Source organism: Phalaenopsis equestris, unplaced genomic scaffold (genome assembly GCF_001263595.1).
Source record: "Phalaenopsis equestris unplaced genomic scaffold, ASM126359v1 Scaffold001307, whole genome shotgun sequence".
NCBI classification, from domain to species: domain Eukaryota; kingdom Viridiplantae; phylum Streptophyta; class Magnoliopsida; order Asparagales; family Orchidaceae; genus Phalaenopsis; species Phalaenopsis equestris.
This window is the reverse complement of record NW_018165746.1, coordinates 1,298,749-1,319,239: the sequence shown is the minus strand read 5'-3', so window position 1 is coordinate 1,319,239 and position 20,491 is coordinate 1,298,749. Positions and strand designations below refer to the sequence as shown.

At 32.5% G+C, this 20,491-nt stretch overlaps 2 protein-coding genes across 6 annotated transcripts in view; one reads left to right on the top strand and one right to left on the bottom strand.

Annotated features, from left to right (window-relative positions):
• Nucleotides 1-12,661, top strand: part of LOC110033870 (ketohexokinase-like) — an 89,574-nt gene extending 76,913 nt beyond the window's left edge. For all 3 annotated transcript variants that reach the window (XM_020738015.1, XM_020738016.1, XM_020738014.1), the window contains 5 exons: nt 751-877; nt 1,008-1,108; nt 7,008-7,146; nt 11,707-11,756; nt 12,426-12,661. In XM_020738015.1, the coding sequence (XP_020593674.1) occupies nt 751-877; nt 1,008-1,108; nt 7,008-7,146; nt 11,707-11,756; nt 12,426-12,530 (522 nt within the window). In that variant the 3' untranslated portion in view covers nt 12,531-12,661. The remainder of the gene's footprint in view (nt 1-750; nt 878-1,007; nt 1,109-7,007; nt 7,147-11,706; nt 11,757-12,425) is intronic.
• Nucleotides 12,662-15,999: 3,338 nt separating this feature from the next.
• The window catches only part of LOC110033846, a 26,853-nt gene continuing 22,361 nt past the window's right edge, over nt 16,000-20,491 (bottom strand). For all 3 annotated transcript variants that reach the window (XR_002294991.1, XM_020737974.1, XM_020737975.1), the window contains exon 17: nt 16,000-16,103. The gene's annotated coding sequence lies outside the window, so the exon portion shown is untranslated. The remainder of the gene's footprint in view (nt 16,104-20,491) is intronic.

Genomic DNA, 20,491 nt, shown 5'->3' with positions numbered 1-20,491 from the left:
AACCTTGAATTCTTGAAGACTAGAACCATTGATCATTATCGAGAGTTTTCTCAAATGACTCCCGTCATTTGGGATGTAATTAACTATAGGGGCTTGCCTCTATAGGGAACTTGGAACCCAGGTAAAATAAACCCTATTTAATCTTTGTATTAAATAGGGGAATTTGTCGGTCATATATAAAAGGTTCGCAGACCAAACGGATGTCACAAATCTCTTAGTTTGCAGGATTGGGTCTATCGCTGAGGTCTACACTTATCTCTCGGGAAGGTGTAGTATTTGCGGTATCAGGCACGATTTTGCAAACTATCAGACTAATGAGATCCATTTGGTCTCATTTTTTCAAAAATTAAAACATACTACTTTCAAAACCCAAACTATATATCTTTTATATTTAAATTAAATCTCAAAAATTATTTTCATATATCATATTTTTCAAATAAATCTAAATCAATCTAATCGAAAAGAAAAAGTTGACCGACAATGCAAAGGTTTGGTTTGCTGTTCTGTATAATTAATGAGTTTCAATTTCTTGTTTTGAGAAATGCCATGTTGCAACTTCTTTATCTATCACTTTATTTTTTAATTTATGCAATTTTATTGTCACGGCCTAATTGATACACAAGCATTTAGTTTTTATTCACAGGCATTGCCTGCAGTTTTTATAAGAATTGTGTGCTATTTATGTAAATTTCCCTTGTTGACAAGGTTATTTATTGATTTTATAGTGCTTTCATCTTTATCAAACTGCAGGCATGGACGAGTGGGCCTTCTATTCCAAATGCATTGGCAGCTATGCTTCTGAGTTTGCCTAACATCAAATTTGTTATTGTAACCCGTGGCTATAAAGGTTGCATAATGCTTGAAAGAAGCATTGATGGTAAGAGCAATATAAAATTATGTTGCTTATCGAGATCTGCAAATTTGAAAGTTAATGGTGGGCTAAAGCTCCTATTCAATGTATTAAAGTTATTTTCAATGATCATTACTATCATAAATTTCTGTTGTAGATACCTGTGAAGCAGAAGAAATGGAAATAGGAAGCCTTCTAGAATCACTGATGCAGAAGGCCGATTGGGGTAGTATCATTCCGACATGCATCTCTTCCAAAGTATGTCTCTGGACAATATAATTTCCCTATGCAATTCTCCTCTAATTTTTATCCTAAAGCTGATTTTGATCTCTACTACCATAGTTTTTTGTAATTTCCGGTTTAACTTTGCTTAAGATCACAGAGCAATTTAAGTATATCTGGAAGTTATAAATCAGCCATTGAGCCAATATGGAGAAAGCTGTTTTAGGAAGTTGTTATCGATCAAGTAATATTTTTTATTTTATAAAAATATCGTGCAGATGCTGTTTGCAAATCAAATTAAGTTCCAAGTGGTTGTTTAAAAAAATACTGTTTATATTTTGCAATAAAAATGAACACAAACGCCCTACTTTATATGTGATCATCTAAGAATACATGACTTTTTAATTTCATCAAAAAGCTATTCTTATTAAACATGATCTACTTCTCGCTTGCAAGGTTTCCCATGACTTTGGATTTAGTGACATTAGAAATCCTGGCAGAAACTTTCTGTCTTGCTCCAACAGCACTATTCTAGCTCGCCTCCACAGTACTGTGGCCCTTATCTCAGCTATTATAGGGCATGTTACCCAGGAAGTAAAGGGCGTAACGCCCAATTTTGAGAAAATTGGGAAAAAGTTTGGTGATATTAAAAATATACCCAATTTTCGCATCCATCAAAATTTGATCTAGTCAACTTATAATATTCTACATGTTAGATCAATCAATTTGACATATAACACTATACATGAACTACAAATGTATTGGTGGATGAAAATTTTTAAATATCAACTTAATTAATCCTTAGTTAATTATAATTATTCTCCCTAATCCTGGATTACTATAGCTACCGGCTCTTATTCACGATATTTGACCGTGGGATGGATAGAAGGACTGAGATTAAATGCTGCTTTTCCCTCATTCCTCACACCCCTCTCCCTCATTTCATTTCGTGGGCCTGTTGGGCTCTGCGACTTGGCCACTGTAGCTAACGCGGAATCGATGACCACAGAGAGCCACAGGTCACGACTGTAAGCTCTAGAGAGAAAACCGTGAGTAGGAAACCCTCTTTTAGGATATTTGAGACATTTATTTTCTTCGCACGATTCCTTTTTGACATTTGTCATGAATTGCAACCTTTTTCGTGATTTCCTATTACTGTAGCTAGGCGAGTATCAAGAACGACATCTCAGTAGGGTTGTTAGCAGGAATTTGAGGGTTAAAAAGGGAAAGTAGGAAGGGGAAGGAAGGAGGAACGAAGTAGAAAGGCATCACATAGGCATATTTGTGTCGAGTGGATCTTTTAGTGTAAGTTAGAGCAAGAATATCATTTTTTGGAGTTAAATTAAGATTTCAGTTATGAGTTTCATGAATTTTTAAGGGATTTTGAATTTAAGATGGTTTATACGAGGCAGAGAGCTTAAGGAAATTTGTCATAGGGCTGCTCTATCGTTACATATGAAATAATCCTATGTTAAATTAAGAATAGTATATTTCTCTAAGATATGTTTATAATTTCTTTTGACATATAAATGCATTTAGAATTTCCTCATATTGTTGAATACCGGCAAATGTATGTGAATGCCAGTTTGAATTGACACTAGCGATAATTTAGATTTTTCTATTCACTGATGTAATGAGGTTGTTTATGAAATCTTCACTTGCAGATACTTATATCATGTTAATTATGCATATGATTATAATGTGCTCATGATTGCTTGTTACCTGAATTATGAATATAAGAATTTTGCAAGTGTTGTGTTAGTGAACTGTTACATAAATGTTTGTAAGTACAGATAATAGGGAGCGATAGGATTCTCATCTTTTTTCATTCAGAAGGAGACGAAATTTGGGAATCGTTTGTATCAGATGGGCAGAAAGTATTTTGAGTTTATTGATAATTGTTGTTTTGAGGGGTCTAACATGTATCAATAGTTCTGGCAAGAAGACCCAATGACATGAAGCGATATGAACATAGTTAAAGCCTATATAATTACAAGTGATGTTCTTATTATTGTGATTGTTGATTATGAAATCCTTCTGGATATGCCTATGATTACACATGGATAGTTGAAATGCATGTTTTATATATTTGTCTTGGATGGATGAAATACATGTCTTTTTCTTTAAGTATTTTACACGATCAAAAAGTGTAATATGTTTTCATCTTATGCATGTGAGTTGTGATTTTCATGCACTTTGCTCTTTTTGCGTCTATAAAATTTTTATTTAGCCTTGATTATTTCGTTGAGCTATTATAGCTCACTCTATATTGACTTTCAACAAGGGGTAACGAATACCAAATTGAGTGGCCAGATGTGACTCATACAGCTTTTGCATTATAGTTTTGGAGGTTGTATAGATTTTTAGGTAAGTACTTTGACTAATTTAAATTTATAGTTGCTCTTTAGTGATATGATTTTCCACGCTTCCAAGTGTATGTGAATGTGAATGAATTATTAATTGAAATTTTTTATGCACGCTTGCAGTGTTTTAGTTAGACTAATCGGTCACCTGTTTGGTCATAATATGTAAGTCAGGATGAGTGTTCGTGAGAATTTAATCTGACCAAATGGTCTGCCTTTGTTGCATTGCTGGTAACTCTAAAATGGGGGGTCAGCTCGGATGTGACAAGGGGTATGATGGATTAATCTTAATCTCTATTGCTCTTGCTTATCATTGGCTGTTTCAATTCCATATCACTTCTTACTCGAAGTCTCGAACCTAGAAAGAAATGCGCAGCTAGTTTTACTCTCATTTTATTCATTCCCATAGGAGCAAGGATGGGTTGAAGTCTTTCAATTGTCAAATAATTGATCAAAGATCAACTTTAGTTTGTTTAAAGCCTAAAGTTTAATTAAGCCATGATTTATATACGATCATAATTGTTACTTATTATTGGGTTAATTAATGCTCTTATTATTAGCCTTATTAATGTCTATTTGTTTTCTAATTGGTTCCATTTAAACTTGGAGTAGCTTTTTCAAACCTTAGTTTAGTAAGTAATTCATAAGTTAATACACTAATCATCAGTTAATTAGTAAACACAAGCCTATTTAAATCATAGCTAATTCTTAATTGGACCCACCTAATCAATATCCTATTAAGCCTTAATGATTTTCTAAGTTTGTATCCTAATCATGAATTAAACTAGCTGCATGGTTCAGTTAATAGTTTAATTAATTTATGAATTTTTATCAGCCTATTTATTTTTTATTATTCCCTTTTTTGTTCATAAGCACTAATTGGTGTAACTTAACCCTTTGGTTAAGTTTTTCATAATTGACTGTTATCAAGTACGCAGATTAGTTTATAATTTAAATTATTAATCTATTTTTATCCTAATTAGATTCTATTAATCTATAAATAGTCTAATTGTGTACAATCTTTGTTTAAAATCTATAATTCATAATTAGCATATGTAAAGTAATGTTCTTTCTTATAGAAAATAGATGTTTATGAGAATTTGATCAATCAAGTAGCTATTTTTCCAACAGTTTATTGTTGAAATTTCTATCAAAGCGGATTCACCCAAAAGCTTAACTTTATGAGTGTGCACCTAAAAGCCTAATGTAGAGTCATGTTATGTCCTCAATTAAGTCATATTCACCGTTAAGTAACGATGTTTTCATCCTAAAAGCTTAATTTTATGAGTCAAAACCAACTACTTAATCTCCTCAAATATGAGCTCTTCACATTGATTATCACCCCCATTAAATCATTGAGTATCATGCACTTAAAGCATTTTCACCATGTGTAGGCTTTATGAGATTCGACCACTCTTGAATTCTCATCTCAAGTTTCCCCAAAATCAATGGAACGTTCAAACTACATGAATCACTTGATCTCAGTCAAACTATTAGTTCAAATGTTTGTTAGAAAGAATGCAAGCTAAAGGTGCCAAAGATGGGTAACATACACTGTTTGTCAAACCCGTTTTTAACCCAAGGCCTTATGCCTATAAGTGTGGGCCAACTATTTCATCTGTCTACATCAATATATTTTTTAAAAAATTTGATGTGGCATTGAGCTCATAGCCTCCCATGCCCTAACATAAAAAACCAGCAATCGGAACCTTTGTTTGCTAGCATATTTCATTGCTCTTAAAGCAAAATTATGGGATAAATGGCCTATTCTTTCCAGAAAAGAAGGTAAAAGCCCAAATTAAGAAGACAAAACTCAGCTTGACAAAATGGGTTTGAATATCTCCTTTCATGCAATAGAGCATCATAATTCAAGCCATATGATTGCATCAGTTGATCAAAGAGGAACTTAGATTACTAGAATGGAGGGAGGGACCAATGTTTAAATTCCCTAAAATGTTGGACCTTGATTTCAACTCAATTAAATTTGAAGGAGCTTCCAAAATCAATTCTTTACTTCGGGATGTAATTGAACTGGAGCCAAGCCACGCATATCATCAATAAGACTTTGCTTTATCATACTACAAGTCTTTCAAATTCGACATGAGCTTTCATATCATCAATAAGACTTTGCTTTATCAAATTCGACAAGTCTTTCAAGACTTTGCTATATATATTTATTTATTTATATATTATATATGTATGTATGTATATTCATTATTGGTTTGCTTAGAATTTTCTTTGACATATCTTGGATTGTAATAGCTTGTCTAAATTAATTAAATTAGTTATTAAATTAATTCTCATATGGTTATCATATTATCAATTAATTTTATAGTACTACATTAACAAATGATTCAATAAATTTGAAATTAGTATCTAAGTATTTGGCACCAATTAAACAAGAAAATAATAGGATTGAAAAGAACTGAGAATTTAAAAGAATTATTAAATTCTAGGGGAAGAGAGATGTCTAAATAAAAACTGAAAAGGATACAAGAGGGCTGCAAACTGCAATGTGTTAATGGCATGTTGAAGATGCTTCGTGGACTATGACAGTAGATCAACTATAGGGAGGCTGAAATGGAGAAAATGCACTCATCTTCAATTCTCATGCAGGCGCACTCCGATACTTACATAAGCATATTAGAGATGTTGTATCGAGGTCCAACATAGAGCACTTATAAACCATGTTCATGGGTTCATTGACTATAGGTTACCTGACGAAGAAGATGCACTCACCTTCAAAGGCTCGGGTTTTTAGAGTAATCCTACCATTGCTCCCACTAGAGATAATTCTCAGAACCTTGAGTGATTTGAGTGTGCAGATTGTAAGAGATGTAAGTTTGGAATGATACCTGAAAAATGAAAATATGAGAGGCAGAATATAACCTAACCTAGCAAATAAATATATAATATTTTGATATTGACTTAGTAATTAAAGAAGCTATTTAAAAAAATTAATTATATATTAATCATTGAGCTTAATATTAAGCCTTCAATATGTTGTTGAACAACAAATAATTAATTCATGAACATAAATAACCGAGTTGAATTGTGTCCATGCTTGATTTATTTAACCTCCGAGCTTTTAAAAATTATTCAAATTTACTAGATTATTAACTTGATCAAACTTGGAGTAGAGTTCGAGTTATTTATTGAGTTTTTTGTTTTACTTCATCCCTAAGTGATTAGGGCATCTTTCTTATAATTTTACTTTTCAATATCGGAACCACGGTCCTATTTGGCTTTATTTTTCTTACTGCTCTTTTAGAAATTTTTGTGGTATTTGAGAATATTATTTTCAGAATTTTTCAAAAGGGAAACAAATAGTAATACCAACATTTACTCTTTCCTGCCTAAAATTTTTATATATAGCTGCAATTGCCATAAATGGACCTTTAATTTAATTTTCTTTAAGCTACTTCTTCCTTCTAAGCCAGTTTAACTTGAACTTCTGAGGCTCTATAAAACTTCGACCATTATTCTACTTTTTTTGTAACATGACATCCCTCTTTTCTTTTTTTCTTTATTTTTTCATAATTCAAGGTCTTTACAATTTTTTCCAATTTCAGATGAATATAAGGATTAGAGCTGATGAAATTGGTTCATTCAGCGGAAGGCTATTAGTGGGAACAGCAGAGGTGATACCTCCGTCAGAGCTAATTGACACCACTGGTGCTGGGGATGCTTTCATAGGAGCAATTCTATATGGTTTGCAGTTTTAATTTTTTCTTTACTAAATTTAAAAGAACTTGAAGTTTTTGCGCACTTTGTTTTTCTTTGAATATTTCATCAATTATCAGTTATACAATGGCTTCCGGCATCACATATAAAAGCTGATATTTATTTTTTTAACTAAGAAGTAGGTCAAATCATTTTGTGGTTTTTGCGGTGTTTGCTTTCATTTTGTTAAATTATTAAACAAAGGCTTGATTCTTATAATCATAGCTTGGTAAGGATTGAAAGGAAAAAGAATATGGAGAGAATTTTATGTTGGTTACTATATTATAATAGTCAGTAGGGATCTTTTTTTCACTAAACATGAAATTTGCTTTGATCTGCTCCATCATCATCATCAATTGACTTATCCCAATCATTTGGTTTTAGTTTATGAATCCTTATTTTCCTTTTTTTTTCCGCTGTTGAAAACAGTCTTAAGCATCAAACTTATTCCTCCCAAATCATTTTCAGCAACTTATATCCATGTCATTTTAAGTCCACCCATTCTTTCTGTTGTATACTCACTTAATTTTATCTATTAGTCTTATTTGCTCATTTCTATGATTCATTTTACGTGTCTAAATGACTTATCTATTTTAATTATATTATCTTCAAGATTTGTCATTCCAACCACTACTCTAATGTGCTCTTTCTTTAAGGTATGCTTATTTTGTGATGTTGCACTAATGTCTAATAACATTATATGAGGTTGTTTTTTAACTTTGGCATAATATGCATTCTATTTTTGTTTTTCTTATTTTATGTTTAGCATTTATGGGAATACTTTTTAATTGTCGTTGTTAAAATGTAAAAGGACTTTAGTTTATATTTGCATTTTAATTTGTATTAAGATTATTTATGTTGTTTTAAATATTTTGGATCTTTTATGCAATTATCCTTGAATTTCTAATATATAAGGAGCAATTTCTTTTTTTTTTTTTTTTTGGATAATGGAGGATGAAAAAAATGTGGACTTTTGAGCCTCCATGCCTGCCTCCTTTAGATCTCTCCCTCATTCCTTCTATGTGATTAGTGATGTGGATTGGTGGCTAGGATGGTCTGTTATTATGTACTTAGATCTTCGACTTCCAATTTTCTTTTAAGTTATGCTTTTATTGTTACTTCTTCTACATCTTCATTACCTTTTCTAATCTCCATCAATTAGTATCATAGTTAGTAGATTCTTTAGGAAAATAAAATCATCTTTTTCGTGGAAATGCCTTCCCTTTCATTATTTTATCAATCTTCCTAAAATTTTTTTGATGAGTGGACTGATTTCAACATTGAAGATTTTCAATGTCTTATGAAATTTTTATTATATCTCCTTGTTATTGTGTAAGTCTTTCCCTTGAATTTCAACATTTTTGAGGTCATTTGGTACGGTCATTAATTTGTTGAAGCTAATATTTTAATTAATTTTTTTCTGCAATTTTTTGCTCTCCATACTTTGAGAACCTTTCTTTTATTTCTCACACTTTTCATGTGTCAGAAGTCTCCCACAATTTTCTTGTTTAGTGTTTCTTCCGAACCTCATATTTCGTAGTTGAATTCCCATATAGTTAGTATTGCTTCCAAAATCAAACCTAACCAAAATTAACCCATGTTCTACCAAAGCGGCTAATCCTACTCAAATTAGTCACTAAATTAGACCACCCACTTTCTTATTGAGTATTGATCAACCGTGAAGCACTGACATATCAAAATAGTTGTACCCATGACAGAAAAGGACACAACTCCAACACGGGTCGATACGTATATAACAACTAAAAATGTATCAGTGCCTTGAGTTCTACACTGGCGGGGACACGACTTGATATCGCTCGACACGACATCAAGTGGGAGCTGGACACAAGAACTAAAATGTGTGTTTGTCTTAGCCCTAGGTCGATGCTGATCAAGCAGCAACTCAAAATCTAAGCCACAATCGAGCACTTAGTCACTATAGAAGCCCTACGTTGAAGAAGGAAGTTTCTAGGCATAGCGAACCCATTGTTGATGCAATCTAGAGCTTCGTTCTTGACTTTTTTAGTGCTGCCAGTTCTCTGGTTGTTGAACTAATAAGCTAAAGGCACCCTTCGTCAAAATACTCCACGAGGTGAGGTTTGTTTTATTTATTTTTTTTTATTTTATTTTTTTTCTAAAGTTAGAAGGATTCCTCATCACTTATTTATTTATATATAATATGTTTTCACTTTTAAGATTTTTTTTTTATCTGATAAGATTTTCTGCAAATTTTTTTTACCTGTTTATCTGGGTGGCTTCTATATAATTGATTTTTATTTACATATAATGATGGCTTTAACAAATTGAGAAAAATTGTTGTTAGAGCACAAATAAGTTGTCAAGTGGAGGTAGGATACCCCATTAACATGTTGATATAAATTATGTTGACCATGGTATTGTGTTTTGGTAATTTTTTAATATTTTGAATGTAATTTTGATATTGCTAAAAATAACTTCTATGATTATAAAGTTTACTTAATGATTACATATTTTGTTTTGTGATTTCTTTGATAGAAAATATTAAAAATATTTATTTATATTAATAATTTATTAAATATTAAAAAAATGCCATGTCGTATCATGTCCTACATTTTGCAATTATATTGTATTGTTGTATTGTATCGTGTTGTGTTTGTGTCTGCTTTTTATAGTTGATCAAAATGTGATCACCTCGTGTGTAGAGATAACATTTCATTAAACGCCAAGCACCGCCTAAAATAAAACACCTTTCATATCTTAAGATTAATTAAGAACATATGAAAGCTTAAGCACATGCATCTGTCACGTGCATTGACCCACCAAATAGTTGAAACACAAAATAAATACATTGCAGAAGCAATTTTAAAAGTTATATTATAATTTTGCTAAGTTGAAGACAAAGTTGATGATGTATAAGCTCAAGTTAAATAGTTTTTTTTCTTTCGAACATCTCGATTAAAGCTTGTTTCCTCTAAAGATCATTTATAGTTTGGTCTTTGTTAAAGATAAAATTGCATAGTTTCTTCCGACTTCATAAAGATTTTGATCCATCTTCCATCTTATTGGCTGAACTTCACACCTGTTAATTATTATAGAACCGATTTAGGAGATCTTCTGTACGGTTTCAACTCCAATTATCTAACATCCCCTACATTACCTCCAAACCCTCCACCACTCTTCAAGAGCACTAAAGTGTTTAAAAAACATTATCTTATATTTTTAGAAGTTTAGTGTAATTTATATGCTATTTTGTTATAGTTATATGTCAAATTTATGTAGAGTCCTTAAATATTCATTGTTAAGATGCAAAATGTATTTATTCATTGTTAAGATGCAAAATGTATTTTGTTTATGCTTGCTTTTTTAATTTGTAGCAAGGTCATATGTGCTATTTTAAAGTCATTTGTCTCTTATAAATATGTGTCAAAGCTCTTGCATACATGAAAAATTGTTCCATATTTGGCTTTATGAATGATGAGGTGCGAGTTTGGAAATCTCTATAATAGCCCGAACTCTCATCTATCGAGATATAGTCTGTTTTGGTCTAATGGACTCACAGTTTTGTCCTATTTGTGTAACTTTTAAGGAGATCACCCATACTAGGAGCGCTCCCGCATTAACACGCTTAGATTTGGAGTTTCTGATGAAATTTTAATTGTTATACCAAAAGGCACCTCGATGTTTGTGAATTAAGGTTCATTCTACTTAAGGAGTTTCATAACCTCCCCCACTTAAGTAATTGATGCTCTCGTCTTTTTTTCCATCCTGAATTATTCGCCAAGCTGATAGAATTACAAAGGTGGTCCCTACATATTCAAGTGGTGGTCTCCCATCGTATACACTTTGCACCATCTAGGCTACAAGAGGTAGCTTCCATAGCATAACACTTTATTTTGAATGAGACTTAGTTCTCATCGGCAATTTGATGTAATGTTCTGATACCATTTTTACAGCCGAAACTCTCATTCATCGAGTTTGCTTTTGCCTAATGTACTCATAGTTTTGTCTTATTGGTGTAACTTCCTAGGAGGTCACTCATCCCAAGAGTGCTCCCATACGAGCATGTTTTTGGATTTTTTGATGAAATTTTAACCTTTCTATCAAAAGGTGTATTGATATTTAAGAGTTTAGTTCATTTTACTTGAGGGGTTTCATAGTCTCTATTTGTTGGTCTAAGCCTACCTATGATAAATATGATAGTACATGATAGTATATTTAGCGTTGATAATGAGATTTGTAAAGAAATTAAAAAGCAACTCCAATTGGTTTACTTTTGGATAGAGTGGTCAAACCATGTTCAGTCTTTCTATAAAAGAAAACTTCATTACATACTAAGCCTCAATTCTCAAACGACCCTTGATGTCCCAAGGTTAATTAATCCCGCACCATACACTAAAAAATAGATTTTTAAAAAAAGGAAAAATTGATTTTCCTATCCGATTGTTTACGATGTATTGAATGCTTGTTTCAACAGGCAAGTCCAGATTCAAAATGCTGCGTAAGCTTTTATTTTAGTAGCCTGTTCTATATTTGCAAAGCTACAGAGATTAATTCTTCTGTATTTTTCAGCTTTATGCGTAGGAATGGCAGAGAAAATGCTTCCTTTCGCCTCTCTTGTGGTATGCATCTTAATTATTTCCCTCTATCAATCTTGTATATCTAAACTCTATTTTTTTTCTTTAGAAATTTACATACACACCACACAATTCGTATAGATTTACATATTTAACGCCCAAGTTTGTTATTTACATCTAGGGTTATTTACATTTGTACCACACAATTTTTATCTATTTACATGCATAACACTCAAACTTTTTAATGCCATATCAAAAATACAACTATCACCTAATTTAAAAATTAAATGCACATTTTCATTTATAGATTTATCATACCAAATTGCTATAAATATGAAAATTCCAAGTGTTGGATAAGTAAATAGAAAAGGTATGCATGTAAATCTCCCTTATATTTACAATACTTCGGTATTATATTATAAACCTATGCATGAAAAAAAAGTGTATTTCACTTTTAAAAATTTAATAATAGTGATTTTTTGATATAATATAAATAATCGGTGTGATGCCTGTTGAGTGTGAAAGTTTAGGTGTTAGATATGTAAATACATCATGTTACGTGTGTAAATGTCCCTTTCTGTTTGTTCAACTGTTACATGTATTTGAAATGCATCAACTGAGCTTTTTTTCTTTACATATTTTATCAGTTCTCCCTAATTTCCAACGTATAGATTACGAACGAAGTCTTCATCGTTCTGCTGCTGTCTTTTTCAGGCTGCTGCTGGATGCAGGGCTTTGGGTGCCAGAAGTGGTCTGCCATGGCGCACAGATCCTCGCCTCGCTCCATTTTTGAGAGATTCTTCCGAGTCTCTTTCTTGAGAAAAAGGAGATACTTTTCTTGTGTTTTAATTTCAATTCTTTTTGGTCTCTTTGAATGTTTAATGTCTATGGAGTTAACGTAATTTTTTAGGTTATGAAATAATCATATGGTAATATATTTGCTTCATGCAGCTATGACGAGCATGGTAATTGTGAATGTAGATAAAAAAATTTATACTTCAATTTGCACTATGCCTTATTTATGTATGAAAATGTTTTTCTTTTTTTATTTTTTAGAAGTGCTAATAAATTTTTTAAAGACAACAACAAATAACAACAACAAACCCTTAATCCCACTACGTGGGGTTGGCTACATGAATCATTTTTCTCCATTGCGTCCTATTTAGTGTCATATTTTCATTTAGTTCTAGTAAATTAAGATCAAAATAAGGTGGCATATGTAAATTTTTTAAAGAGACATGAAAAATTTAGATAGTACAAATGTGAAATAATATTTTTAGGCATTTAAAAACAAAAATTAGGAGGCATATGTAAATTGCCGAAAGTTTAAATATATCATATCTTAAAATAAATTAATATTCTCATGTCTACTTCATAAAAATTAAAAAATTGTTTTGTGCAACTCCTCCCTTACAAAATGCTTAAATTTTGATATTTTGATATTTATATATAGTTCTGATATGGCTTAGTTTATGATATGTGATCATAATAAAAATAAAAGTTTACCTTTTAAATATATGAAGATTCAAGAAAATGTGTTGTCAACGTTCTTTTAAATATATTTTAAATAATTTGTATAGCATTACTCATATGCTAAGCGATGTTATATTCTAAAAATTGGTAAGATTAAGTTATTGTTGTGGGTTTTAATGGTGATTAGCAGACCACTGCTTCAGTAGTAGGCTAGCTACTCAGGACCCTTCTGTACAACAATTTCATTTGTTCACTTAATGATTAAATTCTGAGCTAATAAAACGCCAGCACAAACTCCGTCTTGAGGCTAGTAATTTAAATTGGCGCAATCTTATTCTGATCTGTTAGATCTAGCTCATTAAATTTGATGCAAATTTATTCAACTAAATCAAATTTTCCATCTGTTTCCCATCGTGGGATAAAATGTAGAAACGCATAGGTCCATAAATAAATGCTGAGTTACAATGTTATCAACCCGAGTCTGGGACCCATTGTCTGTGTGCGTTCTACGCACGCAATAATTTTTCATAAAAAAGACGTTTACATAAGAATTTTCGAGTATTACATCTCACCTCTAAAATTCATATTTATAAACACAGCACTCGAATCATAAATATTACAACAATGATACTATTATCACTTTTTAAAAGTAAAATATATCTATACGTGCATGTAAATATAAAATTTTAGGCGTGAGATGTGTAAAAATATAAGGCGTGTGTTACCGTGATATACCAAAAAAAAAAATCAAAGTTCCCTGTTTACATCATTTCCTACCATAATATTTGAAGCAAATCATAAATCTCAACTCAAAAGAAATAGTACAGCTAAAAATCTAATCTTTAAAAAAATATGAGACCAAAAAAAATATTTCAAATAATGCAAATTTATAAAGCAACTAAAAATCACAGCTTCGAAAAATATGAGACCAAAAAAACATTCCAAATGATGCTAAATTTATAACTCAACCATCGCCCCCCCCCCCCCCCCCCCCCCCCAAGAAGTTCCCCTTTGAACATGATGGGATAAGAATCATTTATAGTGAATGTAATACCATTCCAGTAGAAAAATGGTTATCTACTGTTTTGGCTTTTCAAATCTAGAAGCACTTGCAGATCTCTTCAAAATCACTTCTCATGAGTAAATAAAATATATTATTCCAATTTATAACCATATTTAGTCTATTATTAGCATAATTTCCATCTAAAGTGTTGAGATCTCAAGCATAATTTTGAAGCAAATCAGAAAGGAACTTGAAAGGAGCTAAACCAACTACAAACTACAGCTTCAACAATTATTTTAAAAGCCCAAATGACACTAAATAATGCAATCTTTTTTCATAACAAATCATCTAATGGTAACCATTCAAATGACACCAAAATCATTTAAATTTATCCACTCACGGTGGGTACAACCACGGCCACCTAACTATCGCCTCTCTCGACATAACATAACTTCCTTAATTGTGGTGTCTCGAACTCGCATATGATGACGGTATAATATATTAAGCAAAGTCATATCCCCAAAAAAACCAAAGAGGCTAAAACTCCTCCCTTCAAAGAATCCAAAATGTGCCCTTGGATCCTATTTCGGCTCAATGCTTAATTTGTTCTGATAAAATCATGGCTTTGTTTTCACGGTTTATACAGCCTTCCATTTTGCGAGCTATTTATGACAAATAACTCCACTAAGGAGAATAGCATTTCAATACCTTTACAGCGTGCCCATAACCTCCATTTAACGAAGAAAGGAATGACTCTCAGGTGCAAAACAATGTGGGTTGGATGACTAGCCAAAAATGATACGGAAATCACTCTATACCAAAAACTAACCAAACAACTTAAGGGCAATTACATACATACCACCCAATTCCTATGCATTTACATGTTTTAACAACTGAACTTTGATCTTTACGACAACTCCACCCAAATCTATCATATTACAAAAAATAACATTATTTTAACCTATAAAAACTTAAATACACCTTTCTTGTGCATAAGGTGGCATATATGTAAAAATTGTAAGTGTAGGATATGTAATTATATAGGAATTGAGTGATATGTATGTAAATCTTCCATCAACTTACAGCGGTAGTCTGTAGCATCCCATGACCATTACATTTCAGAGCCTACTCCAAGGGAAGACTACCTGTGTTAAATCTATGTAAGGTGATGAATAAAAAAAGTTAAAACAAAATGTCCCCAAGTTAAAGGCACGTGCGTTTAACGTGTCCAATGGTTGACCATCTTTTCATTTCTTTTTTCCTGAAAATCAAGAATTAAGATTTTTAAATTTTATTCCATGTCTGATTATAGGATGAAATCCATTCTGATCAATGATTACATTAAAATGACTCCAAGTATATGAAGATTTTGATATAGATCTCAAGACCATCAAGATTACTTTAATCAAATAAAAAAAGGGGATTCAATTCAGGGGAGTGTTTGGTATTTAAAATAAAAAGATATTTTCCCTCCATGAACCTGATAGATTCTACAGATCGTTTAGGAGAAATACGAGAAACTTCGAGAATAAAAAAACAAAAGGTGACAAATAAATAAAGCTTCAGCAGCCATGCAGGTTTCACATAGCTAAATAAAGCTTTTTCCTTGTTTTGAACAGCATAATAAGCAGCCAGGTGCCACGTTATGATTTTTTTTTTTTTTTTCGTTTCTTTCACTAAGAGTATGGGTCAGAAAACTGAACAAAATTAACAAGCCGGTAAAGAAGAAAAAATTTGACATAATACAACAATAATGTACATATGAACCGGTGGAAAATGCTGGAAAAATCAAGATGTTGAAGATTTGATATACCCCACAAAGATGCTAACATCATTCGAAAAGCTCCCATATCGCATGTTCTTTATGCAACTTGGGACTCTCCTTAGGTCAGCATTCCATCTATTTTAACTGTGACCTGGTATTCGATACGACAAAAAAATTTATGATAATAAAAAATTAAAACAATCTGCATGAATAATATATTCTACTTGGTTCTAGTTCATTTCTTGTAAGAACATGTTAATAAACATATTTTTTAGTCAGTCGTCTAGTTGGAAGCCAGCGGAAATCAATATAGCTTTTAAACTCCACTGATTCCTCAAATATATGAACTTTATTTTTCACAAAAGGAATGACTAAAAATACATAATAAGAACTTCAACAAAACATTTTGAAATCAACTTACAACGGAAAACTTAATTTGAAAATACATCCAACCAAACCAATCAGATTGGTTTTAAAACGTTCACATTTCAAAAACAAGACTTGCGATTCCTTGTAGACCGGGTACATCAATATTCCTTTATTACATATTAAAGTAAAGCAATTAAAAAAACAAATTTTCATTCAAATTTCTTATTCCTAAAATACTCTCAAAATTAATGGTTGGTGTTAAAATTGAACCATGAAAGTCAATCTAAGAACTAATTTGGATCAATTTTTAATGAACTGGGACTAAAATGGATCACTTTAAAACTTCAAGATTAATTTTGGTCACTTATTGATAATCAGAGGACTATTTTGGCCTTTTAATCTACATCAATATTGTCGGAATTCATAAACGACTAGCATTGCATTTCTGCAATGACCATTAGTGGTAAGCAAGAATCTAAGGAAATGATGTTAGGAACATGGTCGATCAGCAAAAGTAATCCATTTGCTTGAAACAATTACCCCGCTTAAAAAGGTGAGGTGGGAATGTCCGGTCAGTAAGGGCAGAGAAACCCCAAACCACATTGGCGGCTGTTTCCTACCTCCATAACATGGGTGGAATCTTGAAGAACAACAAAGATAAATTTTTATTGGGAGTGAAGCGCGTAAATGACCTTCAGATTGGTGTTGGCATTAGGAGAAGCAAGCTGATAGTCGAACTAGTGGCATTCATGACATTTCAGTAAGAAAACATCACTACTTAGCCAAGCATTCTCACTCTCTTTCTGAACAGAAAAAAAAAGGAATGAAATTGCCGTCAAGTAGGAAAGGAAGGATTGGAAGATAGGGAAAAATCTTGTTTTGGTTTCCAGGATTCAGAAGAATCTCCTTCTATCGTTTTCTGTACCAATAACTGAGATTTCGAGAGGAAGGGGTCTCCGGCTTTATTCCAACTCAAGCGATAACTAAAGGGCACTCTTTCTTAGTTTCTTAAGAAAGAGTACGCTTTCCAACCCAGACTGTCCCTTAGAAGATTGGACCGAGAGTACGAGGAAGGGTTGAGGAGTTCTTTCATCTTTTTCTTCTCTTTTTCATGCCTATGATCTCAGTTTTTTTTTTCCTAGCATAAGTTCATGTAATCTTTGCCATCTTCATATCTAATAGTTGGCAGTTTGGTTAAGAGATTTTTATGCCAACAGTTTATAGATTAAACAAAAATGTTGGTTATCACATCTATCAATGTCTTTAAGTAGTAGCAAAGCCCTGGGTTAACATCCTGCAGAAAAGGAATAAGAAAATTTAAGCCTAAAAAATCACCATGAAAGACTTAAAATGGGAAATCCAACGGTTACAATAATGTCTCGAAGCATGTTAATGGCTCCTAAAACACATTGAACTAATTCTGATGACAATCAAGAAAAATGTGAAATGGAAAATCCATTCCATCAAGCACTCCAAGAATCATTTAAAGAAGATCAACCTTTATCAAAGGTTTCGAAGAAGGAAAACAAGAAGGGCAACATCATGTTTACAGCAAGAAAGGCATTCTACATTTTGAGGGTAGGTTGGAACCAGACGATTTTATTGATTAGCCGCAAAAAGTGAAATGTCATTGATTTTAAGTACAATGATGAGTTGAGTTAGAGACATTAGGTTTAAAAAAAAAGTATGACAATTTGGTGGGAAAAGCTTAAGCAAACCAAGCTGACCAAGGCAAACGCAAAAATGTTATGTGGGGTAAAACAAAGAAAAGGTTGCCATATACTTGGACTTCCCATTTTGGACAAGACACTTTTATTGAACTCTACATTTTTAACAAAAGCCAATATCCCTAAAAAAGTATGTTGCTGAAATTTATCCTATGTTATAATGTGTTAGCATGAAGTGCACGCCATAACACAGTTCATTAATGATTTGTGTCCTGCAATTGCTAAAGTTGTGCAACTGCAATAATACTAGATGCTTTATGATTACCAAATAGGCCTTGAGGATTGAGAGAAAATAAGCATTCACCAAAATTTTCCCTCCATGGTCAAAACAAGAAAGCCCTTAAATATTGGAAATAAAACTTGTTAAGAAACACAGTGAATCCCACCTAAAATATTCCACTCAACCAATCCCAAGCTACAAGTAGTGGTAAAGAAATTATGTCCACTAACAATAATCAACTAAAAAAATGCTTTCAATTCTAAACATTCAATCACTTTGTTTCCAATTGTACCAATCATCAAGTTTTGTCATTACTTGTAAAAAAACACCATCGAAAGATGAAAAACAATAAGTATCAAAAAACTACAATGAGCATGTATTATTCATTGATGAAGGAGAGTTACTGTGTGACAAGTGCAAAGCAGCATCCTTGATAGAGAATCAGAGTGGCATCGTTCCAATATATTTCACAAATGGTGCACCGTAAAAGAAGCTTGCAAAGTTCATTAATAATGGAAGAAGTCATGAAAACATTGTCTACTACGATATGAACGTAAACCTCTGTATCACCCGAAGCCTTATAAACTATGGTACAGAGGTTTATGTTCATGTTCAGTTTAAGGGTCTGTTTGGGGCAGCTGTAGCTTATCCAACTTATCCAGATAAGCTGCTTATCCTGATAATCTGCTGATAAGCAGCTGATCCGAATAAGCTGTCTGGTTGTTTGGTTTCTGCGTTTGGAAAATAGCTGATTCTGGATGAATGACCATTCTGCCCCTGTTTTAGATAAATTGTTTACAGTTCTAAGGGTTCTACCATCATATAATTACATAAAAAGCAATAACATTATCCCAGTAGATTCAAATTATAAATTCTAAGAACTGTAAATAACAGACAATCTGAAGCACTTGAGAAAATGAAATCAATTAAAAAACACTAATCCCATAAAAATTCAGCAGCACATTCTCAAATCACAGGACAATGATCCATTTCAGATAACTCAGAGATTACCTTAAACCTCTTGGAGATCCTACTATAGGAGGCATTGATCTCTTCGACGACAACGTCAGTCTCGCGCACTTCAGCTCGCCGACGATTCGATGCTTGAACAGGCCAGATCCTTTAGATCTGAAGTTGTCGACAGCGGGTTTGCGGGAGTGCTTGGAGATCGGAGGACGGAAGCCGGAGACAGATTTTTCTTCTTGCTGGAAGAAGCAAAAAGAAAGGAGTTGAATCCGTAAGCCCTGTCAGATCTGGTCTCCGACGACGGGGAGGGGAGAGGAGAAAGAAGGCATTTCTCCTTGGAGAGCGTTTTCACTGACGAACCTCTCTTCTTCATCTCCACTTTACCTTCACTCAGATCGACAAGGTAGGATCGGGAGATCGGTGAGGGAGGAGACGGGAGGAGAAGAGCATGGGAGTAAAATTTCCCCAAACGCAAATTGAAGACGCGGGACGCGGGGTTGATCCCGCGTCCGCGCCTATTAAGGATTAGAAAATGACGTTTGCTAATAAGCTCTTCAAACGCCCAAAACAAACAGGACGGCGACGTTTTCAAAACGCCACCGCAGAGGATAAGCTGCCCCAAACGCACCCTAAGTATAGACAAGCTTAAAAAAATACGTTTAGGTTTCGCTTGCTTAAAATTTTTAATGTTCACACTTTGATTTGTACTTGGCTTGTTTATATTAATTAAAAAACTAAAAATTCAAACGAGTACTTAATTTTTCATATAAAATTAAACATTTGATTTGTACATGATTTTCACATAAATTTTATAATTTTAAATGAGTATTTAATTTATATATGAAGTCGTTAACAAATGATCTTTTGAATCTAAATAAACAAGCAATTGAATAGATTTTAATCAGCATCTAACAAGTTAATATCAAGTAAATAAATTATTATATACGTTATAAGTAAAATTTTTTGCAATCAAATAACATAAATAAATCATAACAAACTAGTTCATTGAAATAAAAAAATAATAAAATTTCTTTGAATTTATGCATATATTGATATTAAATTATAATAAGTTAGTATTAAATATATTATTAAATAACTTTTAATTAATCAATTTTATTTAAATAATATATCATATAAGTAGGGGTGTAAACGAACCGAACACGAACGAACAAAGCTTGTGTTCGTGTTCGGTTCGTTTAAAATTTAGTTTGTTTGAAATAAGCTCGTGTTCGTTTCTTAACGAACGAGCCGAACACG